This window comes from Pongo abelii, chromosome 2 (assembly GCF_028885655.2).
Source record: "Pongo abelii isolate AG06213 chromosome 2, NHGRI_mPonAbe1-v2.0_pri, whole genome shotgun sequence".
Taxonomy (NCBI): Eukaryota; Metazoa; Chordata; class Mammalia; order Primates; family Hominidae; genus Pongo; species Pongo abelii.
Window position 1 is genome coordinate 77,506,944 of NC_085928.1, and position 17,616 is coordinate 77,524,559.

At 35.9% G+C, this 17,616-nt stretch overlaps 1 protein-coding gene across 6 annotated transcripts in view; it reads right to left on the minus strand.

Annotated features, from left to right (window-relative positions):
• Positions 1 to 567: 567 nt before the first annotated feature.
• CNTN6 (contactin 6) overlaps positions 568 to 17,616 on the minus strand; it is a 319,353-nt gene continuing 302,304 nt past the window's right edge. For 4 of the 6 annotated variants that reach the window (XM_024243955.3, XM_024243951.3, NM_001131086.1 and 1 more), the window contains 6 exon segments: positions 15,460 to 15,694; positions 15,228 to 15,343; positions 12,954 to 13,140; positions 3,271 to 3,383; positions 2,302 to 2,470; positions 568 to 1,462 (listed from right to left, as the gene is read on the minus strand). In XM_024243955.3, coding sequence (XP_024099723.1) covers positions 1,362 to 1,462; positions 2,302 to 2,470; positions 3,271 to 3,383; positions 12,954 to 13,140; positions 15,228 to 15,343; positions 15,460 to 15,694 — 921 coding nt within the window. In that variant the 3' untranslated portion in view covers positions 568 to 1,361. 6 annotated transcript variants of the gene reach the window in all.

Sequence of the window (17,616 nt, forward strand, 5' to 3'; positions counted from 1 at the left end):
ACACACTGTTCGGGCAAGGAGCAAGTTCTGAACTATGAAAGCCATTGTCCATCTGCTGCTGACTACATGGGGTATTTTAAAGAGTTCTAAAATACTTCAGACATGCAAATGACAAAATCCCATATTGAGGATTGTATGATTTGAGGGTTGTGAGAATAGCTCAAATATTCTCAACATAATTAAGAGGTTGCACCATGTTAAGAAGATAAAATTCACGTGAGCATTTCTCACATTTATCTCTAAAGGACAACAAACCTGATTGGCTGGGAGCCAGAGAAGGCTGACAGCAGGAACTGACCTCTCAAGGCTGTTTGTAGAGGAAAGGGGGTGGTTACATTGCATTCTATGGGCCAGGTCACTAATCTTACCTTCTCCCAGACTGCTTTCTCCAGACTATACAATCCTAAGAAGTGAGGCCACTGACTGAAACAGGATCACCCTAGAGAAGAGTCAACCTGCAAAATCTTTCTAAACCCTGGTTCATGTAGAATTGTTTTCATAGCTGCAGAGAAAATTGGCGAAAAATAATGTTTTGACCAAAGTGTAGAAAACTTGATCAAATAATTCTGTTTCCACTTTGTTTTATTATAAAAATAAGGCCACATACATTGCAATCAACTTGTAATAATTACCTGAGATTTGTTCATGCAGCAGTTCAAATGTTAAACTTTGCCATGAGCAATTGCTTAATATATACCAGAGTTTTTAGAAGATTATTTTAGGTGGGTGCTCATTTCCCATCATTTATTTTTCTTTGCCATAAAGTACTTTTTCTGCCTTTATTATGACTGAATCTTCTGAAAAGTGAGCTGAGAAGAACATCATGTATATTGAAATATTGTTGAGTAAAAAGATTTCTTATTCCAACTTGATTCAGAGATAAAAGCACCCTATGCTTTGGAATAGTTTGTATTTTTAAATAATCCCAACTATAAACAAATAATTATACTTTATTTTGAAGTAGGGTGGAAATTTTAAATACTGAAGTGATTGTCTGGAATACATAAAAATGTACATGTGAGCTATGGTAACTATGAGCCAAGTTTGTATTCACCATCACCATCATTGAGGGGAGTTATTTATTTTCTCCGTGTAAGTAACTTAAAAGATACAGCAGTTACAACTCCCCAGAATAATGTGGCACCTAGGAATGCATGTAATCATGTGCGAATTTTAAAATTCAAAAGTGTTTAAAATTGTTTTATTAATGTACCATAGATATTTACAAGATTTTAATAATATACTTTTTTTTCTTTGCAAACAAGTCTGTATTAAGAATGCATCTTGTGTCAGAGGCTGGAGAGCATATTTACAGAATGATTTGCTTTCAAAAAACTCTCAAAGATTTATGGTTTTATTCATCAGATAAGTAGCTGAATAGCAAAACAGTAAAAAATCACAATGACAATGGACAGAAAATGGGTGCTAGGTTCTAAGAGTTGAATTCCTCTGGAACTCAAACCTGCAAAATATAAAAATAAGACAAAAATATTTTGAGATAAAATATTGCCTGCTAGATTAATTTTTCAAAACCCCAAATTCATACTATCATTTCTCTTCTAGTAACATATTTTATTATACTTGTCTCATTCCTGTTATATTTAATCCTAGAAATTGCCTTACCGTGTCTTTGTCCAAGGACGTCTGATTTAAGTATAAAAATGCAAAAGAAAAATCCCTAAATTGGCAAAGTCTGCCTAAAGGATTGGCCAACATTGGATGCTAATGACTTGCACTCAATCACAGCTTCAGGCAGATGAGTAAGTGATTCTTCTAATGCAAAAATGATACATTATTATTGCATGCTAACTCTGAATGACTGGTGTTGGTTGGCCTAGAAAATTGTTTTGAGAAGGACTTGAAAGTGTGACTCAGCTCCTTATGAATGCCACACTTGATTAGTGATGTCTGCCATGAACGTGGGAAAGGGTGTATATTTACCTGCGCTTCATATTTGCCATCCCTGCTGTAAAAGACCTGAAAGAATCTGTGAAAAACCTTTCTGATTTTTGTGAAAATAGAATGAGTGATAGAATTATGCTCTAATGACACAAAGTTTTTTTTTTCCTGTTCTCTTTTTGGTTTTCAAATGAAGAAACATAAAACCATTTATAATGTATAAGCATGGTACAATTTTGGAGAATAACTTAAAAAAAATTGGCTCATCACCTTTTGCTCACAATTGAAAATTTATCTTGTCACCCAACATTTAAGCCATAACTGGAAGGTTTCATGGAGCTGAATTTCATGCTGCAACTGTCTAGGTGCAGAATCTACTATAGCAATGGTGACTCAACTTACTTGACATTTTTGGAATCCTAATTTCCTCACTGCTGCTTCCATCTCCACCATCACTGACTGTTCTTATTTCAATTAAGTAGTCTTCTTCAAATGGAACCAGAAGCTCAGCTGATGTATTGTTTGTTTCCAAAACATGAGTTTTACTCTGTCTGTTTTGCCGGTACAGAATCTGAATAAAATGAAGTATCAAGTTAACATGGACATGTTGCTTTTCTAACATTCACACAACTGTTCTGGAACACTGTAAGACATAAGATACATCATCATAAATGTTGTACTCCTCAGATGGAAATATCGAAGTGAGGTCTTTTCCTTATATTCCATTGCTATTCCATTGCTCGTGTTAAGAAAAAGAGGTTTTTTTTGTTTGTTTTTTTGTTTTTTTTTGTGGCCAATGCCTCTGGAAGGAGAGTAGATTTATCCCTATTAGTTAAATAGCTTGAGGCTATTATCATTGGAGCTTGCTGTGGAAAGTCACTGTTCAGTTTGGACCCATTTCAAATGTTGAATATATGTCTGCCAAGAGATGATGTCCATTGTCACTGATGGAAATGATTTGCTCTGGGTACTTTATTGTACTCTTGTTAGATGCCTTTTAAGTTGTTAAAAGATCACATCATACTGCAGCATAAGTTCTAAAATCTCTATTTAGATTTTTTTTTATCTCATTGTCATCACATCTACTACTCACATAAGCCATCATCTTATGATGGCAAGGGATGTCACTTGAAGAAAAAATGTTACATCCTATGGAATTTGATGTATTGATGTTCCCTAGTACATTATTGGACCTCCGAATATAAAACCTTTTCTATGGAAAATTAGAAAGCAGCAATGGTATTTTCAAAATAATTTTGAAAAAGAGTCCAATGTTTCCATATGCATCCAATTTGTTTTCTATTTGGGTGTCGCATGTTTCATTCCTTAGTAACTTAACTGATATGATTAAAGGAAAAACTAAACACTCACCTTGTACCCCAAAACTTCAGACTCATTTTCCATGGTTTTTACATGCTCCCAGTTCAAGCATAATTTAGAGTTTGTCAGCTTCCAGGCAATGTTTGCTGGTGGTTGGCTTGGAGCTTTAAAGAGATAATCAAAGATCCAAATGAACGTTAATTAGCTCATGGTCACTGTATGATGCATCAACATGAAAAGAAAAAATAAGTCTTCGATGATTTGCTTAGAAGGAGCTAAAATGTTTTCAGTGTCATTTGAAATATATTAATTCTAATCACAGTAAGCAAATTTATTCAAATCTGGTCATTTGGGAATGCCTTTGTGACAGATTTATGAATTAATAATGGCTTGCTGCATGTCCAGTATTAATTTATTAATCATTGCTGTCGAGTTTGTTTACTTTATCATACATAAACAGACAGAGGGTCTCTTTATCTAGGATTCCATTTGGCCATCAATCAATGAGCATGTTTGACAAATTCAAGTTGCAAACATTTTATATATATCAACACATAGATGTTCATTCTTAAAATTCTTTACTTTTTAACATTGTATTAGTTAGCTTTCTAATTGTAACACAACTAACTCAAGATATTTTAAGCAAAATATTTGTAGTAAATTATCAAGGATATTTCTTATAATTCATGGCAGATTGCAGCAGAGTCTGAGGAGAGAAAAAAATGTCACAAAGCCACAGTCTTCACTCTGCTTATTGAAGCAGGGTCTGCTGCATGCTCATCTTGCCAGAGAGTACCTGTTTATCATTCTCACTGTACATGGCAAAAATCATGACTGTTCACCACACCTGAAATTTAAAACCTCCTCTATTCAGAGATACTCCAAGTTTGAATTCCCCTGAGAAAGCTGATGATTGACTTCATTTGGTCATATGTCTATCTTAGCTTAATCAACTGTGTCTGGATAATGTGAAAGATGCATGCCATTTAAAATAAATGGAGCTTTTGGGAACACAGAAAAGGGAAAAATCATCACAAACTGATTGATCATCCCAAAGATCATCAACTTTAAATCCAAATTGTGACTTTTAGTTTTCTGAAATTAATGTTGTCTGGGTGAGAGATGGTGGGAGATAAGAGATGAAAGATTTAGAATCTGGCTTCTAAAGTAATGGATGTAGTTCAACTAGAGAATTTTACATACAAGAAAACCAGAATCCAGGTTGGGAAGTCACTTATCCAAAAGTATGCAGCTGATGAATCTTGGTCTATCGCTTTCCAGTCTAGTGTTTCTCCAGAACAACTTGCTGCTTATCTGAGTCCACATGACTATTTTTGAGATTTAAGAAACTGGAGAGATTTAAGATAATTCATATGGAAAGTGGAAGCAAAGATAAAACTGCCCAACAAGATGTTTTTGGCATCTTTTTTGAATTTATGAGGCTGAATGAGCATAATATTTAATTCATTATAACACTGATAGAAATGGAAACTATTTCTTTCAGAGTTTTGAGTCAACTGCTGTTTAATCTCCTATGTGTCACTGGAAGATTCACATATTGCTGAATCCAGGTGTCTCAAGTATATTACCATACATTCTCTTTCCACCCCAATTCCACTGGGATATCACTATTGTTCACTCAGTCACTTACAGTACAGTTGGGATGTGATAGAGAAATGTTTCCCTGTATGCTTACATGAGGCTCAGTTCATATTTTATTATAGGTTTATCACATTGGATTATATTTATTCTTGGTTATGTGTTTCTTTAAATTTCTTGAGGGCAAGTGCCTTACTCAACTCTGTATTACTAACCCCTAGCACAGTGCCTGGCATCCAATTCATATGTGTTGAATAAATGACTGTACAATAAGATGGCTAAGGAAAACTGCTCAGGGTCCTGTGGTGATCTTCTCAGGCTGTATTGATTATGCACTGGGCTCTGGGAAGATCCATAGGTGACACAATACAGCCAATCCATTCATTATGTCGTCCTATGATCAAGGCCAATTGCCGTGGTCAGACTCACAGCAATCCATACCTATTTATAAGATGGACAGGCCAATTGGACTGACCATGTCCTGGTACATTTCTTGACAATATAAACCCATAATTAAAGGCCTGAAAGCTTTTAGCTTAGTAAGCATTCATTACTTTGCTTGTCAATGTACAATGTACTTGTCAATTATAATGCTTATCAACATATTTATTTCTAAACTTCTGAATGGCAGCAATAATTATTTTGTAACTATCCTTCCTCAACTTATCCTCCAGTGCCTTTTTAAATCTTTTTCTCAGCTTTAAAAGATGTAATATCAAAATTCTCACAGGATATTGCAATTTTAATATCTAGTATACTCGATACCTTTCTTTTTATCTGTGTGCTTTAAAATTCAGCACTAACATTACCATTATATAATCAATACAGAGAAAATACAAATTCACCACTTCACTGTCATTGGCAGTGTGGATTCTGAATGTTTTATGTATTTCTGTATGTTTTGTTTGTTTTAGGAAAAAGTATTGTTTTCAACACTATAAATCCATTGAAAAAATCAACAGGCTAGGAGACAGAATTGATTTCTTCCAGCTATGTAAAGGAGCAGTTTGCAATGTTGGCAATGACTTTGTCGTTGACATGTTTGCATTTGTGTCCTCATTTACCAAAGCAGAAGCACAACTTTCTGTAGGCATAAAATGAGAAGAGTTGCATTCTGAGTGAGTACCTTGGTATGAATAGCCAATTATACGGATTATTTAGAATGTTTTTCTTCTCTTGCTCTCTGGGAGATGAGAAGAGTTGGGTTTTGATGTCAGAGAGACTTGAATTTGTATCCAATCTCTTCCAAGAGCCGGATTTTCCCATTATAAAATGAAACAAATAACTCCTAGTTTATGAGATATGAAATAAAATATGAAATGTTCCTCATTTGGTTAGTGGTATATATTAAAAAGCACTGTAACTGTTAATTCTCTTCTGAGAGTAGCAGTTCTCCACTGTGGTGTTATGACATAATCAATTTTTCAATTGTGTTCGAGGTGGTTTGTTGCTAATAATCCAACTCTGAAGTTCGCAAATGATTCACTTCTTAGATACAATTAGTGTACATTCAAGTTTTCCCCTTAATAATATTGCTCTTACTTGGATTCTTGATATGTTTTTAGAAAGGGAGATAAAATGGGAGAGTCTCAGCTAATTATCTTAGAATATCTCTTAGTCTACATCCTTTCTTATTTTTATCAATGGGTGTTTCTCCAGTGTCAATCCTTTATGTCTGATATTGAAAAACAAAACTTCCGAAAGCTGCTTTAGAAGGCCATCACCTTAATATGAGCACTGTTAGCAGTTCTGGTTTGATGTAGTTGATTAAACTGGATTGCAAATATCTATGATAAAATTAAGATTTCTATCATCTTGAGAAACCAAAATACTGTCACATGGATAGCACAAAACACAGGTCATGATGTTTGTACCAAGTCTGTCAATGGTAAACTCAGCAAACAAGCACTTTTCTAATTTTTAAAATCTTTCCAGGCAATTTCCAAAGACTAAATCATTTTCTATTAATCAAATGACAGAGCAACATTAAACTAGCCCCTCAGAACTCTAATGGTGTCCCTGTAATCAATTTTTCTGTAGATGGCATTTATATTCAACTGTAGTTCACACTGTGAAGTCAATTCAAAAACAACTTCTTATGTTACACTTCTAAGTAACAGCATGGGGTTGACATTTGGGCAAAAGAGAAAGAACATAAGTGCAAGATAAAATAAAAGCTTAATGCTTCCTTTATGTTTAAATATGGATTGATTGCATATTTGCAGCGAGAAAGAATCCAGTACAAAGTGCTGGTCAGTCAACGTCAAGGGCCAAATTGAGCCAACATTTGCAAACACTTTTAGTTACTGCGTCTGAATACTTCTTTCCATATAAGTAGTGTTTTGTTTGTTTCACTTTTCTTTTCTGCTTGGAATTGATGTAAATATTTTTCTTTCTTTCCTTGTAAATCTAAATTCCATTTAAGTAATGTCTGTGTGGATCACAGTATATTTGCAGTACCTCTGTTTCTTTTGGAAATCCATCATTTCCACTAGGCTTTGGTACTTGCAGATGAATCACTGATATTTATTTAATAATACTAGCATCATCATCATCAACAGCAACAATAATACTTAAGAAGTTTGGCATATGCTTTTCCTTCTGTCTGGAAGTTCTTTTGTCCTTTAACTCCTCTTTATCTTTAATTTTGTATCAAAATACATGGCTTATCCCATATAGATGCTCCTTCTTATATACATCTTAGTTTCTCATTTATTTTCTTCACTGTTCTTTTCATAATTTATGATTATTTTATTGATTTGTCTTTTTTTCTTGTTTTAGGTTGCCTCTTCTCTAAAAGAGAAATTGCCAGTTGGCAAAGATCTTGCTTGGTTTAATTGCTCTTAGGCCCTCAGCATCTAACTCTAGGCATGGCTCATGGGAGGCACTATCTCTTGAGTAGATGACTGGATGATCATGCGAGAAAACAAACAAAGAAAATACCTCTGTCTTCTCTTTAGCTTAGCCAATTAGAACAGGCAGAGATTTTGATAAATGTGAGCTCTGCTTTTTCAGACTTTCCAATGGAAGATCAAATATCAGATTACAAATCTAGACAGTGACAGTGATGAATGCAGAATTTTTTCAGTCACCACTATTGAGAGGTAATCTTGATGTCATCTCAAGGACATGGAGAGTCAAAGTTACATACAGGAGTAGCACCTGGAATCATGGTTATCATCAATGTTTCATTAAAGCTGTTTTTCATGCATGCTTTGGATGTCCTTCTATGACCCTTAAAGAAAAGAAAAGTCTGCAACAAATTTATAAAGAGAAAGAAAGTAGCTGTGTTTTCTTACTTTAAAAAATGCAAAGAAAGTAAATTGCCTCTAAAGGAGGAGTATAATAACACATGTTACCATGCACTGAGCCTTCATGTATGACAGCCTCTGGGTCACCTTGGTGTACATTATATCCTTTAGTTCTCAGAGAAATCACTAGAGGTAAGTATCTTCATCTCTATTTTTCAGATGAGAAAATGAATTCAGAGTTATCAAATAATTAGATCTGGCACACAGATAGTACATGGCTGAGCAGGGATCCATAACCACAATTTTCTCTGAAGTCCCATTCCAACTTTTTCCAACACTGTTTCACAATGGGTCAAAGTTATTGGAATTCTTAGAAAAACGCAAATACATTAAGGGGGAAATTTTGGGGGAAGCTATAGAGCAGAAAAAAGACCATTTGACCATATATAGACCTGGCAGGGGTACTACAAGCTGAGAGATTTCATGAAGCCAGGTAAGTGAATGTTAAACTTTAGAAGATCAGTAAGTTTGGGATGTCAGGGCTAGAAGAGGAACGATATAGAAAGGAGCTTTGAGACACATTGTGAAAGATCTTGCTTGCCTTTTTCTTAGTCTACATTCTCTGGAATAGAGGAGACAATGACATTTGATGAAGAGAAGAGAAGTATGACGGCATTTTAGGAGGAAAAATTTCAAAGCAGTTTGAGGTTTAGATGGAAGATTTGAGAGTCAGGGAGAGAAACTATTGGATGGTTAGGGAGGAAGATGATAAAGGAGCACAGTGGTAGTGGGATGAAGAGATTTCATGCTCATCAGTCCAGCAGGGGCCATGACAAAACCTTTCTAAGCATTTGTGTCCTCCTATCTAGAAATTAAAATACCAAACTCCTTGACTTATTGTAATAATTAAGTGAGATATAGTACGATAAAGTTAATACAGGGCTGGGGACATAGAAGTGCTCAATATTTTTAAACTGTGGTAAGCAAAATAAGGATCCCCCAAAACATGATCACATCCTAATCTCCAGTACCTGTGGACACATTACTTTATATGGAAAAGGAGTTTGCAAATGTGATTAAGAGACTGGAGATGAGGAAATAATCTTGGATGATTCAGGTGGCTCCAATGTCATCAGGAGGGTCCTTACAAGGGAAAGAGGGAAGCAAGAAAGTGAGAGTTAGAGGAGTTGTGATGACAGAAGCAGAGGGTCAGAGGCAGAGATGTGAAGGTACCCTACTGTTGCTGGCATTGAACATGGAGGAAGGGGTCACAAGCCTAAGGAGGGTCAGAAGCCCAGGGATGTGGGTGGTCTCCAAAAGCCAGAAAACATGAAACAGATTATCCTTTGGAGCTTCCAAAGCTAGTGCAGCCCTTGAGCACATCTGGATTTCTACCCAGTCAAACCCCTATCTAACTCCTGACCTCCAAAAATGTATGATAACCAACTTATATTGTTTTAAAACACTGAGTTTAAGGCCATTAATAAAATAATATAAAAGTTACTCTTCTGCTTTCACAATGTCTGTGATGTAGAATGTCAAAGTAATAAAATGAGAGGTTGGATAGGTATTTAAATACAAAGGGATGGAGATTTGTATATTCTTCTTATTCTCAGGTGCTTGTTGGCTATTTTTATAGGGTCACTGAAGCATATAGGCTGGTAAAAGTCAAATTTAAGAGATATTGAAACTAGATATCTAGGAATTACAGAGGTTTTTCTTGTTTGATTTAGTTAAGAAAGCTGAATACTTAAAGAAACACTAATCTTCAGTTTAGAATTTCTGATTATTATGTCACTTTTTCCTTAGCAGAGGTATTCTAACTTTGTGTCTTGGGTGAAATTACTCATTGTTAATTAAACTGTTTTCGAAAATTTTTATCTCCTACTCTTTGACAAATTGGTCATATGTTAACCATCAGACAAACCAATAATCTTTAGCATTTGATGTGAATTTCCGTCCAACCCATTTGTAGGATCAATTGGGCCAACTGAAAAAATTTAGTGTCAAAAACAAGGATTTTTTTCTGCTTAAAAACATAGAATAATTTAGCACAAACTAACACTTTTAATTTAGATTTCATGGACAATGAAACTAGCAAATTCAGATGACAGAAAAAATTATTATTGAGATTTTCTGATATATATATATATATATAGAATATATACAGAGCGACTTCAAAGACGCCTGGGTCAGGTGGCCCGTTGCAGGTGCCCACGGCCTGCCCTGTATGCTGTAGGAGGGGCGCGCGCCAGAAGCCGCTTCCTCGGCACTGTCAACCCGTCACCCAGCTCGGCCTGGGGCTGCTCCTGGCGCTGGGCCTGCCGCTGCTGTCGTCCCCGGGAACGACCCTGGGCGCAAATATCAACCCCTTCTGCAAATGAGAGTAGCATTGTTTTGCCTACACCCACCAGCTCCGGCTCCATTGGAGCCCTGTTTCGGGGGGCCGTCACTGCTATCATCTTGGTCCTCTGATTCCTGGCCGTCTTGTTCCTGGCAGTGGGACTGGCACTATTGGTGCGGAAGCTTTGGGAGATGCGGCAGACGGAGGGCACCTACTGGCCCAGCAGCAAGGAGCAGTTCTCCTATGTAGCTGAGACCTGGGCCCCTCAGTACTCCAATGAGACCTTGTGGGGCTGCCTGCACATCTAGGCCCCCTCTCCTCCATCTGTCCCCCTTCATTGCTGTGTGACCTTGGGGAAAGGCAGTGCCCTATCTGGGCAATCAGATCCACCCAGTGCTTAAGAATAGCAGGGAAGAAGGTGCTTTGAAGACTTCCCTTGAGGTCAAGGGAGTGTGGGGCTACTCACTTTTATATATTTACATAAAATTAGTAGTGAGATGTGAATTATATATGTATATATCATACAGAAAATCTCAATAAGAATTTTAAAACATATATATGTATTATATATGTCATATGGATATATCTCTCTCTTTCTGAGGTAAATGATTAGTTCAGTGTTCAAGTTTCAATCCATCTTGAACTGGTTGATGGGATTATGTATAATAAAAGTTGACCTGAGTCTTGGCTCAATAACGGCACTAAAATGTCTGTCAGTGTCAGTCTACCATGATACAATCTGTTTTTTTTTAAATGTTTCTTACCCATTTCTAATCACTCTTGATTTCGCTTGAGATAGAAACTGAATTACACACAAGAGTTTCTGTGAGTTTGGCATCTCTCAGTCAACTAGAACTAAAACTGCTGATTGATTGGAGATTTTCATTGAGATTTGCAGATTAGCTGAAAGAAGCTAAATCACTCCAGAAAGACCAAAGAAGCAAATCATACATCCAAGTTATCTGGCAATAACTTCATCGATTTAGTCAACATTGTGTAAAACAGGAAAAGGAATATAACTTGATTGTTAACTAATCCATTCTTGAAAATAACTCACAGCCCAACATGTCTAAAACTGGGTGGACTGGAGGAAAGCTGGTTCAAAAATTTTTGCTCCACAGGCTTTTGCAGTTCCACAGCACTTCGTGTTTTCTAAGATGCTTCCAGAATCAGTACCTTGTTTGTGCCTCATGGATAATTTGGGAAGGAGTGAGGACAGAGATAATTTCTATTTAATAGATAAGAACATGAAAGCAGAAAAATGGAATGCCTTATCCTATTTCAAGTTGTGAGTCAATGATGTACCCAGAATTGGAACATGAATCTCTGACAGTTGATCTGGTTATGTGGAAATAACTGGATAATCTATTTAATCAAGGGCCTATTCTCTGAGATGTTTCCTAACTTCTTTTGGACATGACAAATATACGCATAAGGGGAATAACTTTAATATAACTTTATTTTCAAACTCTTCTCAACCATCTCTTCTTTCCAAATATGGTGGTGTAATTAGAATATGGCATGTATAGGTAAACCAGATTTTTGTAAGTGGCAGTGAATTTGTCTTAGTCTTTCTCAAAATTCAGCAACTATATTTGTTATCTTTCATTCATCAGGATTCAGAGAGCAAAAAAATGTGTTTTAAAATGTCTGATTCTGTGAATAATTTGTGTTCATTAATAATATATAAGGAATATGTAAATATTATTCAACCACAAAAAATCATCTTGCAGGAACAACTGAGTCAGATGATCAGACCTTTCCCAATTTATTGCTGTGCCTCGTATTATGGAATATTTGTCATTACCAGACTCAGTCAGAAAATAAAGGCAGCAACAATCACCAAAAGATGAAAAACATTCATATTTTGTGTAGTAGATTCTGATTATGTGAAATCACCTGGCTGATTATCAAGGGATATAAGACAAAGCAGAGGAGTTCATTGTTAGATTTCAGGGACTTCCAAGTAAGCTGTAGTAATAAGGTATCCTAAAAGCAAAGATCTAGGTATCTGACAGTTGTAGGATCACATGTGAATATACTCGGACTCAAATGACAAACAAAACAAAACAAAAAAACCGTTTGCTGAGCATTTATTAAGGTGTGGTACTGGATATTTATTATTAATAATCTCTTTCAATCTTGAACAAAACCTATGAGAACATAAATATGATTTTTTCCTCATTTTATAGGTAGGCAACTGAGACTGAAAGATAAATACCACCTAACATTCCAAGGATGGGAGGTCAGTTTTTGAATGCATTTAGGAGGGCATCAGGGCCAGTCTTAAACATTATACTCTTCTGTCTTTCATTGATATACCTGGAATATTCCTCTTTTGGAATTCCAGAAATATGAAAACATTTACCTTGATTGTTACCAAAAGGTTTCAACAAGTATCCATATTTAACGGACAAACCAACTAACCAAAGTAACCAATTAGTAAAGAAATGAGGTGTGGGAATGAAATGAACATCAAGCAAAGGAATAGGTTTCTCTTCACAGATGAATCTTGTTTCCTGGAGTGTATGCATACTTACGAGACTTTTTGGTGGTAACATTGACTGGGGGGCTTGAGGGCCCCGTCCCAGCAGTGTTGTAAGCTCTTACGGAAGCAAAGTAGATGGTATTAGCTTTCAGCCCTGTGATGTTTTTGGTTGTGACATTTCCACTGACTCTAATTTTACCAATCATGGATTCTTTGGAGTCATCTGTCCAGTATAAGACCTGATAATTAAAAACCAAAACAAGCAATTTATTGTTCCCCAATAACTATCAATCATTTTTTACCAACAACTATCAACCACAACCACAAGGGATATGGGAAGAAGACAGAAGTATAGATGACAAAAACGTTTTCTAATTAAAATGGTTATACAACAACAAAATTGTTATTCTCTAATATTTATGAGGAAAAAAGTCATGAATGCAAATTCACAATCGTAATTAGAGAACCTGATTTTTTAGATTACCAAAATACAGTATTTTATGAGCTATCTAAAGGTTACCAGCTTTAGCAAATGATGTATAACACGTCAGACAAAAACACATTTGTATATAATCAGTCAAAGACTTTCATTATAACGTCTTGCTATTGGCATTTCTTTTCAGAGTTATTTGAATCACAGATTAATTAATAATTCAATTTATACTGAACCCTACCTTTGCATTAGCATTGTTTTAGGTACATTGAAAAAAAAAGAGAGAATAAATTAAGTACCTATTTTCAAGCCCCTTATCATCTAGCTAGGAGGTTAGAATCCACAGTGTATGTGAAAATAAGTCACAGAATGAATTACAAAGAAGTGGTATAGAAAAAGTATGCTACAAGAATTTGACAAAATACATCAGGAATTGATGAGAGTAGAGCTCAGAAGAGGAGACTAGGGATAAAATTTGAGAAGTAACAAGTAACTAGGGTTCAGACACGAGGTAAGGCATTCTTGGCATGGAGTGGAAAAAGACACCTGTCCTGAGAGTAGAACTTTCTGTTGGAATCAGAGGATTATGGGTATATATATATATATATATATATGCAAAATTAAGAATGTTTAGGATTATACATTTATTCTAACTCCAAAATTAAATAAATTATGCTACCCATTTTGTGAATCACTGAATTTGCAAGTTGAAAAAGATTGAGTGATGAACAACTTTCCCTTAAAATGTTCCTATCTCTTTACTTTGTGAGATGAAGGCCTACAAACGTAATTTGCCTTGTTCTTCATAGACTAAAAATAGCAGATTCAAGACAATCTAGGTATTTTTTTTCATTACTTAACTGCCTTTTCTGAGATGATTATATCTTTTCAAGTTATACTGCAATTCACAGAGCAGGTTTCTCAATGAAATTCTTCCACGGTGTAAGATGATTGAGGAGCAGACTTTACCTCTTACCAAGGAAAAAAAAAATGACTGCAATTTGAAAAATTGATCATATAATCACCTGATCACTTTTGAAAAATGATGTTGTGGTAAGAACACTTAATATGAGATCTGTCCTCTTGAAAAATTTTAAGTGTGCAATTATTGTTTACTCTGTGTGCACAGTTGTACAGCAGATCTCTAGAGCTTACTCATCTTACTTACTGAATCTGTATGCCTTTAAAAATGGCTACTATTAGTTAATTTGTTTGATTTGAATTACCTAGAAAGATCTCCCTTACTTTGAGGGAGGAGGCAGGACTTTACTGTGGATCAGATTGAAGACTGGCTGAAACAGGGAAGAGGCTAAAGCACCTCTCCATAAGACACACCTACCAGTTCCATGTCAGTTTACCACTGCCATGGCAACACCTGGAAGTTACCACCCCTTTCCATGGCAATGGCCTCGAAGTTACCATCCCTTTCTATGGCAATGGCCTGGAGGTTACCACCCTTTTTCTAGAAATTTCTGAATAACTCACCCATTAATTTGCATATAATTAGAAGTGGGTATAAATATGACTGTAGAACTGCTTCCAAGCTGCTACTCTTAGAACACTGCCTATGGGGTAGCCCTGCTCTGCAGAAGCAGTTTCGAAGCTATAACACTGCTGCCTCAATAAAGCTGTTTTTTGGTTTTTTTTTTTTTTTTTTTTTTTTACCACTGGCTCGCTCTTGAATTCTGTCTTGAGCGAGGACAAAAAGCATCCCAGGCTAAGCCTCTCAATTTGGGGGCTCACCTACCCTGTCTCAACTTCATTCCCTGCTTTAGCTTTAGACACACATTATCATATGCTAACAACAGGCTAGTAGGATAGGACTGTTGAACAGGAGCTATTGCGAAGTCCATTGGCACATTCATAAGCAAAAGTGAAATTAATGTGGATTACCTCATAGCCCAGCACTCTTCCAGTGTTTCTATTCCAGGCAATAGCATTCCATGAAACCTCCATTTCAGAAGCAGAAAAACTCTGGACAGAAGTTCCCCTTGGGGCCAGTTGAGGTTCTACCATCCAGAGAAAGACATAACCATCTTTAGCAGAGTGGTTCATTGAAAATGGAACAAGAGAATACAAACTATGCATAGAGTCTCAAAGAAAACCAGAGCTGAGGACAACTTACCATCTTCCCCAGAGTAGACAATGGTCACAGTACTCAGGGATCCTTCTCCTTCATTATTATACACACCCACTTTGACTTCAAAGGGAGACAGTGGGATGATGCTTTCATTTCTGTAAACAAACCTTGATGATTCCACAGATGATACTTTCTCCTTGGACCAGGTTGTCGAGCCCACTGGCCGGAACATGATGATATATCCAAATCCCTCCCCATTCTGCAGTTCTTCTGGAATTGACTTGGGCAGAATGTGATCAATCACTGAGTATTTGCAAAAATATTTTATTAAGCTACTATAATGTTTATTGATTATTTCACATTTCTTCCATAGAGACAAATATGGATATTTATTCTGTTTAATGATGTATTAAAGAACACTTTTATTTGGAATGCCAATTAGAAAAATGATCCCAGTTAAAGATAATCAGATAAATAGTTTAAGTTTTCAGATAGAAATATAAAACAAGCTTTACATATTTATATATTTTTCTTTGATCATTCATAAATTATAATAATACAACAGTTTAAAAGATTTTATGATACACACTAAAATGTGGTTTTGATACGAATTTTTAAACTCAGCACAAATTAACTTATTAACTATTTCAAGACTAGATATGTTTTCCTTTCACAACATTTTAAACAAGTTTTTGTAAGACGTGTGTAATGGAATTATTGTGAAATAACATATGCTTTAAGACATAGAGTATTTCTTTAAAAAAGTATAAAAGACCTCTCATCATTTTTTTAGGCATACGTCTTCTGTGGTAGTGACACGTGTGCATTTTTCTCACATGAAAGAATAAACTCTTAACTCACAAAGATCAGATTCTATAAAATACATTTCAAATCTAAAATTACTAAAATAGCAAAATAGAAATAGATAATATTCCCCCTGTACTCTGCAGATACTAAAAATTGTAAACAATCACATAAACTTAGCAAATTAAAATGAATCTGTACTTGAATTTAGACCAACATATCTCCTGATTGCAAGAAACTTGTATTGAAAAATCAATGGAATTTATTTGGTTTTTCCCAAGGAAAATGCTTTGCTTTTTTTTTTTAATAAATTTTTTTAATAAATATTCTGACAGACTAATAAAGGCAACACCTGACGGGACACAGTCCCTCATGTCCACAACTCCATCTCAGAGGTTCTCTTTATTCGTGGGAGTCCATTTAATCTATCAATCACATTATCTTGCCACTTGGAACCCATGTGAGCACCAATTCACGAGCACCAGAACCACAGGCACCATCTTGGTGAGTATCTATGAGGGCAGAATCTCTGTACTCTACAGTGACTAATAGACCTGGTCAATTCCTCTCATAGAGTTTGCATATGAAACATGGTGGGTGGCAAAACAATAATAGATATACACAGAGCAGGCAAAAAGTAGAGAACATGCAGTAGGAGAACAGTGAGGCAATACAAGCTAAGAGAAAACAGATGCTGTAAATTAGAGAGAAGACATCCAAATTAGCTGGCAGCCAGGTAGAAAACTGGAAGTAAAGGAAATGGGAGGAACTGAGGCATAAGCATGAGAGACTATTCAAGCCAGGGCTGGATCAGCAGAGGGGTTGTTGATGGTTGGCTAGAGCTCCTGTGCTCGAGTGCCCAGAGCAGTGATGAACGATGTTCCGGTTCTTCGTTTGACCTTCCTGCCTGCTTGCTGAGACTTTTTTCCTGTCCTCATTACTTCCCATGTAGCTTTAAAATAAATCCCCATTAACCGAGATGACCTGAGCTGGTCTCTATTTTTTGCCATGTGGAACAGTCTAACAAATACAGAAAGTGAAAAGAGGAAGAAAAATGCTGCTCCTGACATCTGGGGAAACAAAGTATTTCCTCATATTAACACTTCTCTTCTTTTTCATAGGGAGACTAGAATTAAACCAGTTAATTTTGAATGGCATGGAAGAGATTTATAAGAATCGAAGCTACTTGCTAGAGCATTTGATTCATTTCTGAAGTTTCTTTGATCTTGGATTTAATCAAGATGCTTAGTCAGTTCATCTACATAAATAGGGGAGTTTTGTTTTTGTTAGTCAAGTACAATTAGTGTTTCTCATGGTGCTCTCTCAAGAAAGACCTGAGTCCAACATATGCAGATTAGAGGGGAAAAAAGAGACTTATTTAGATACTTCCTTTTATTC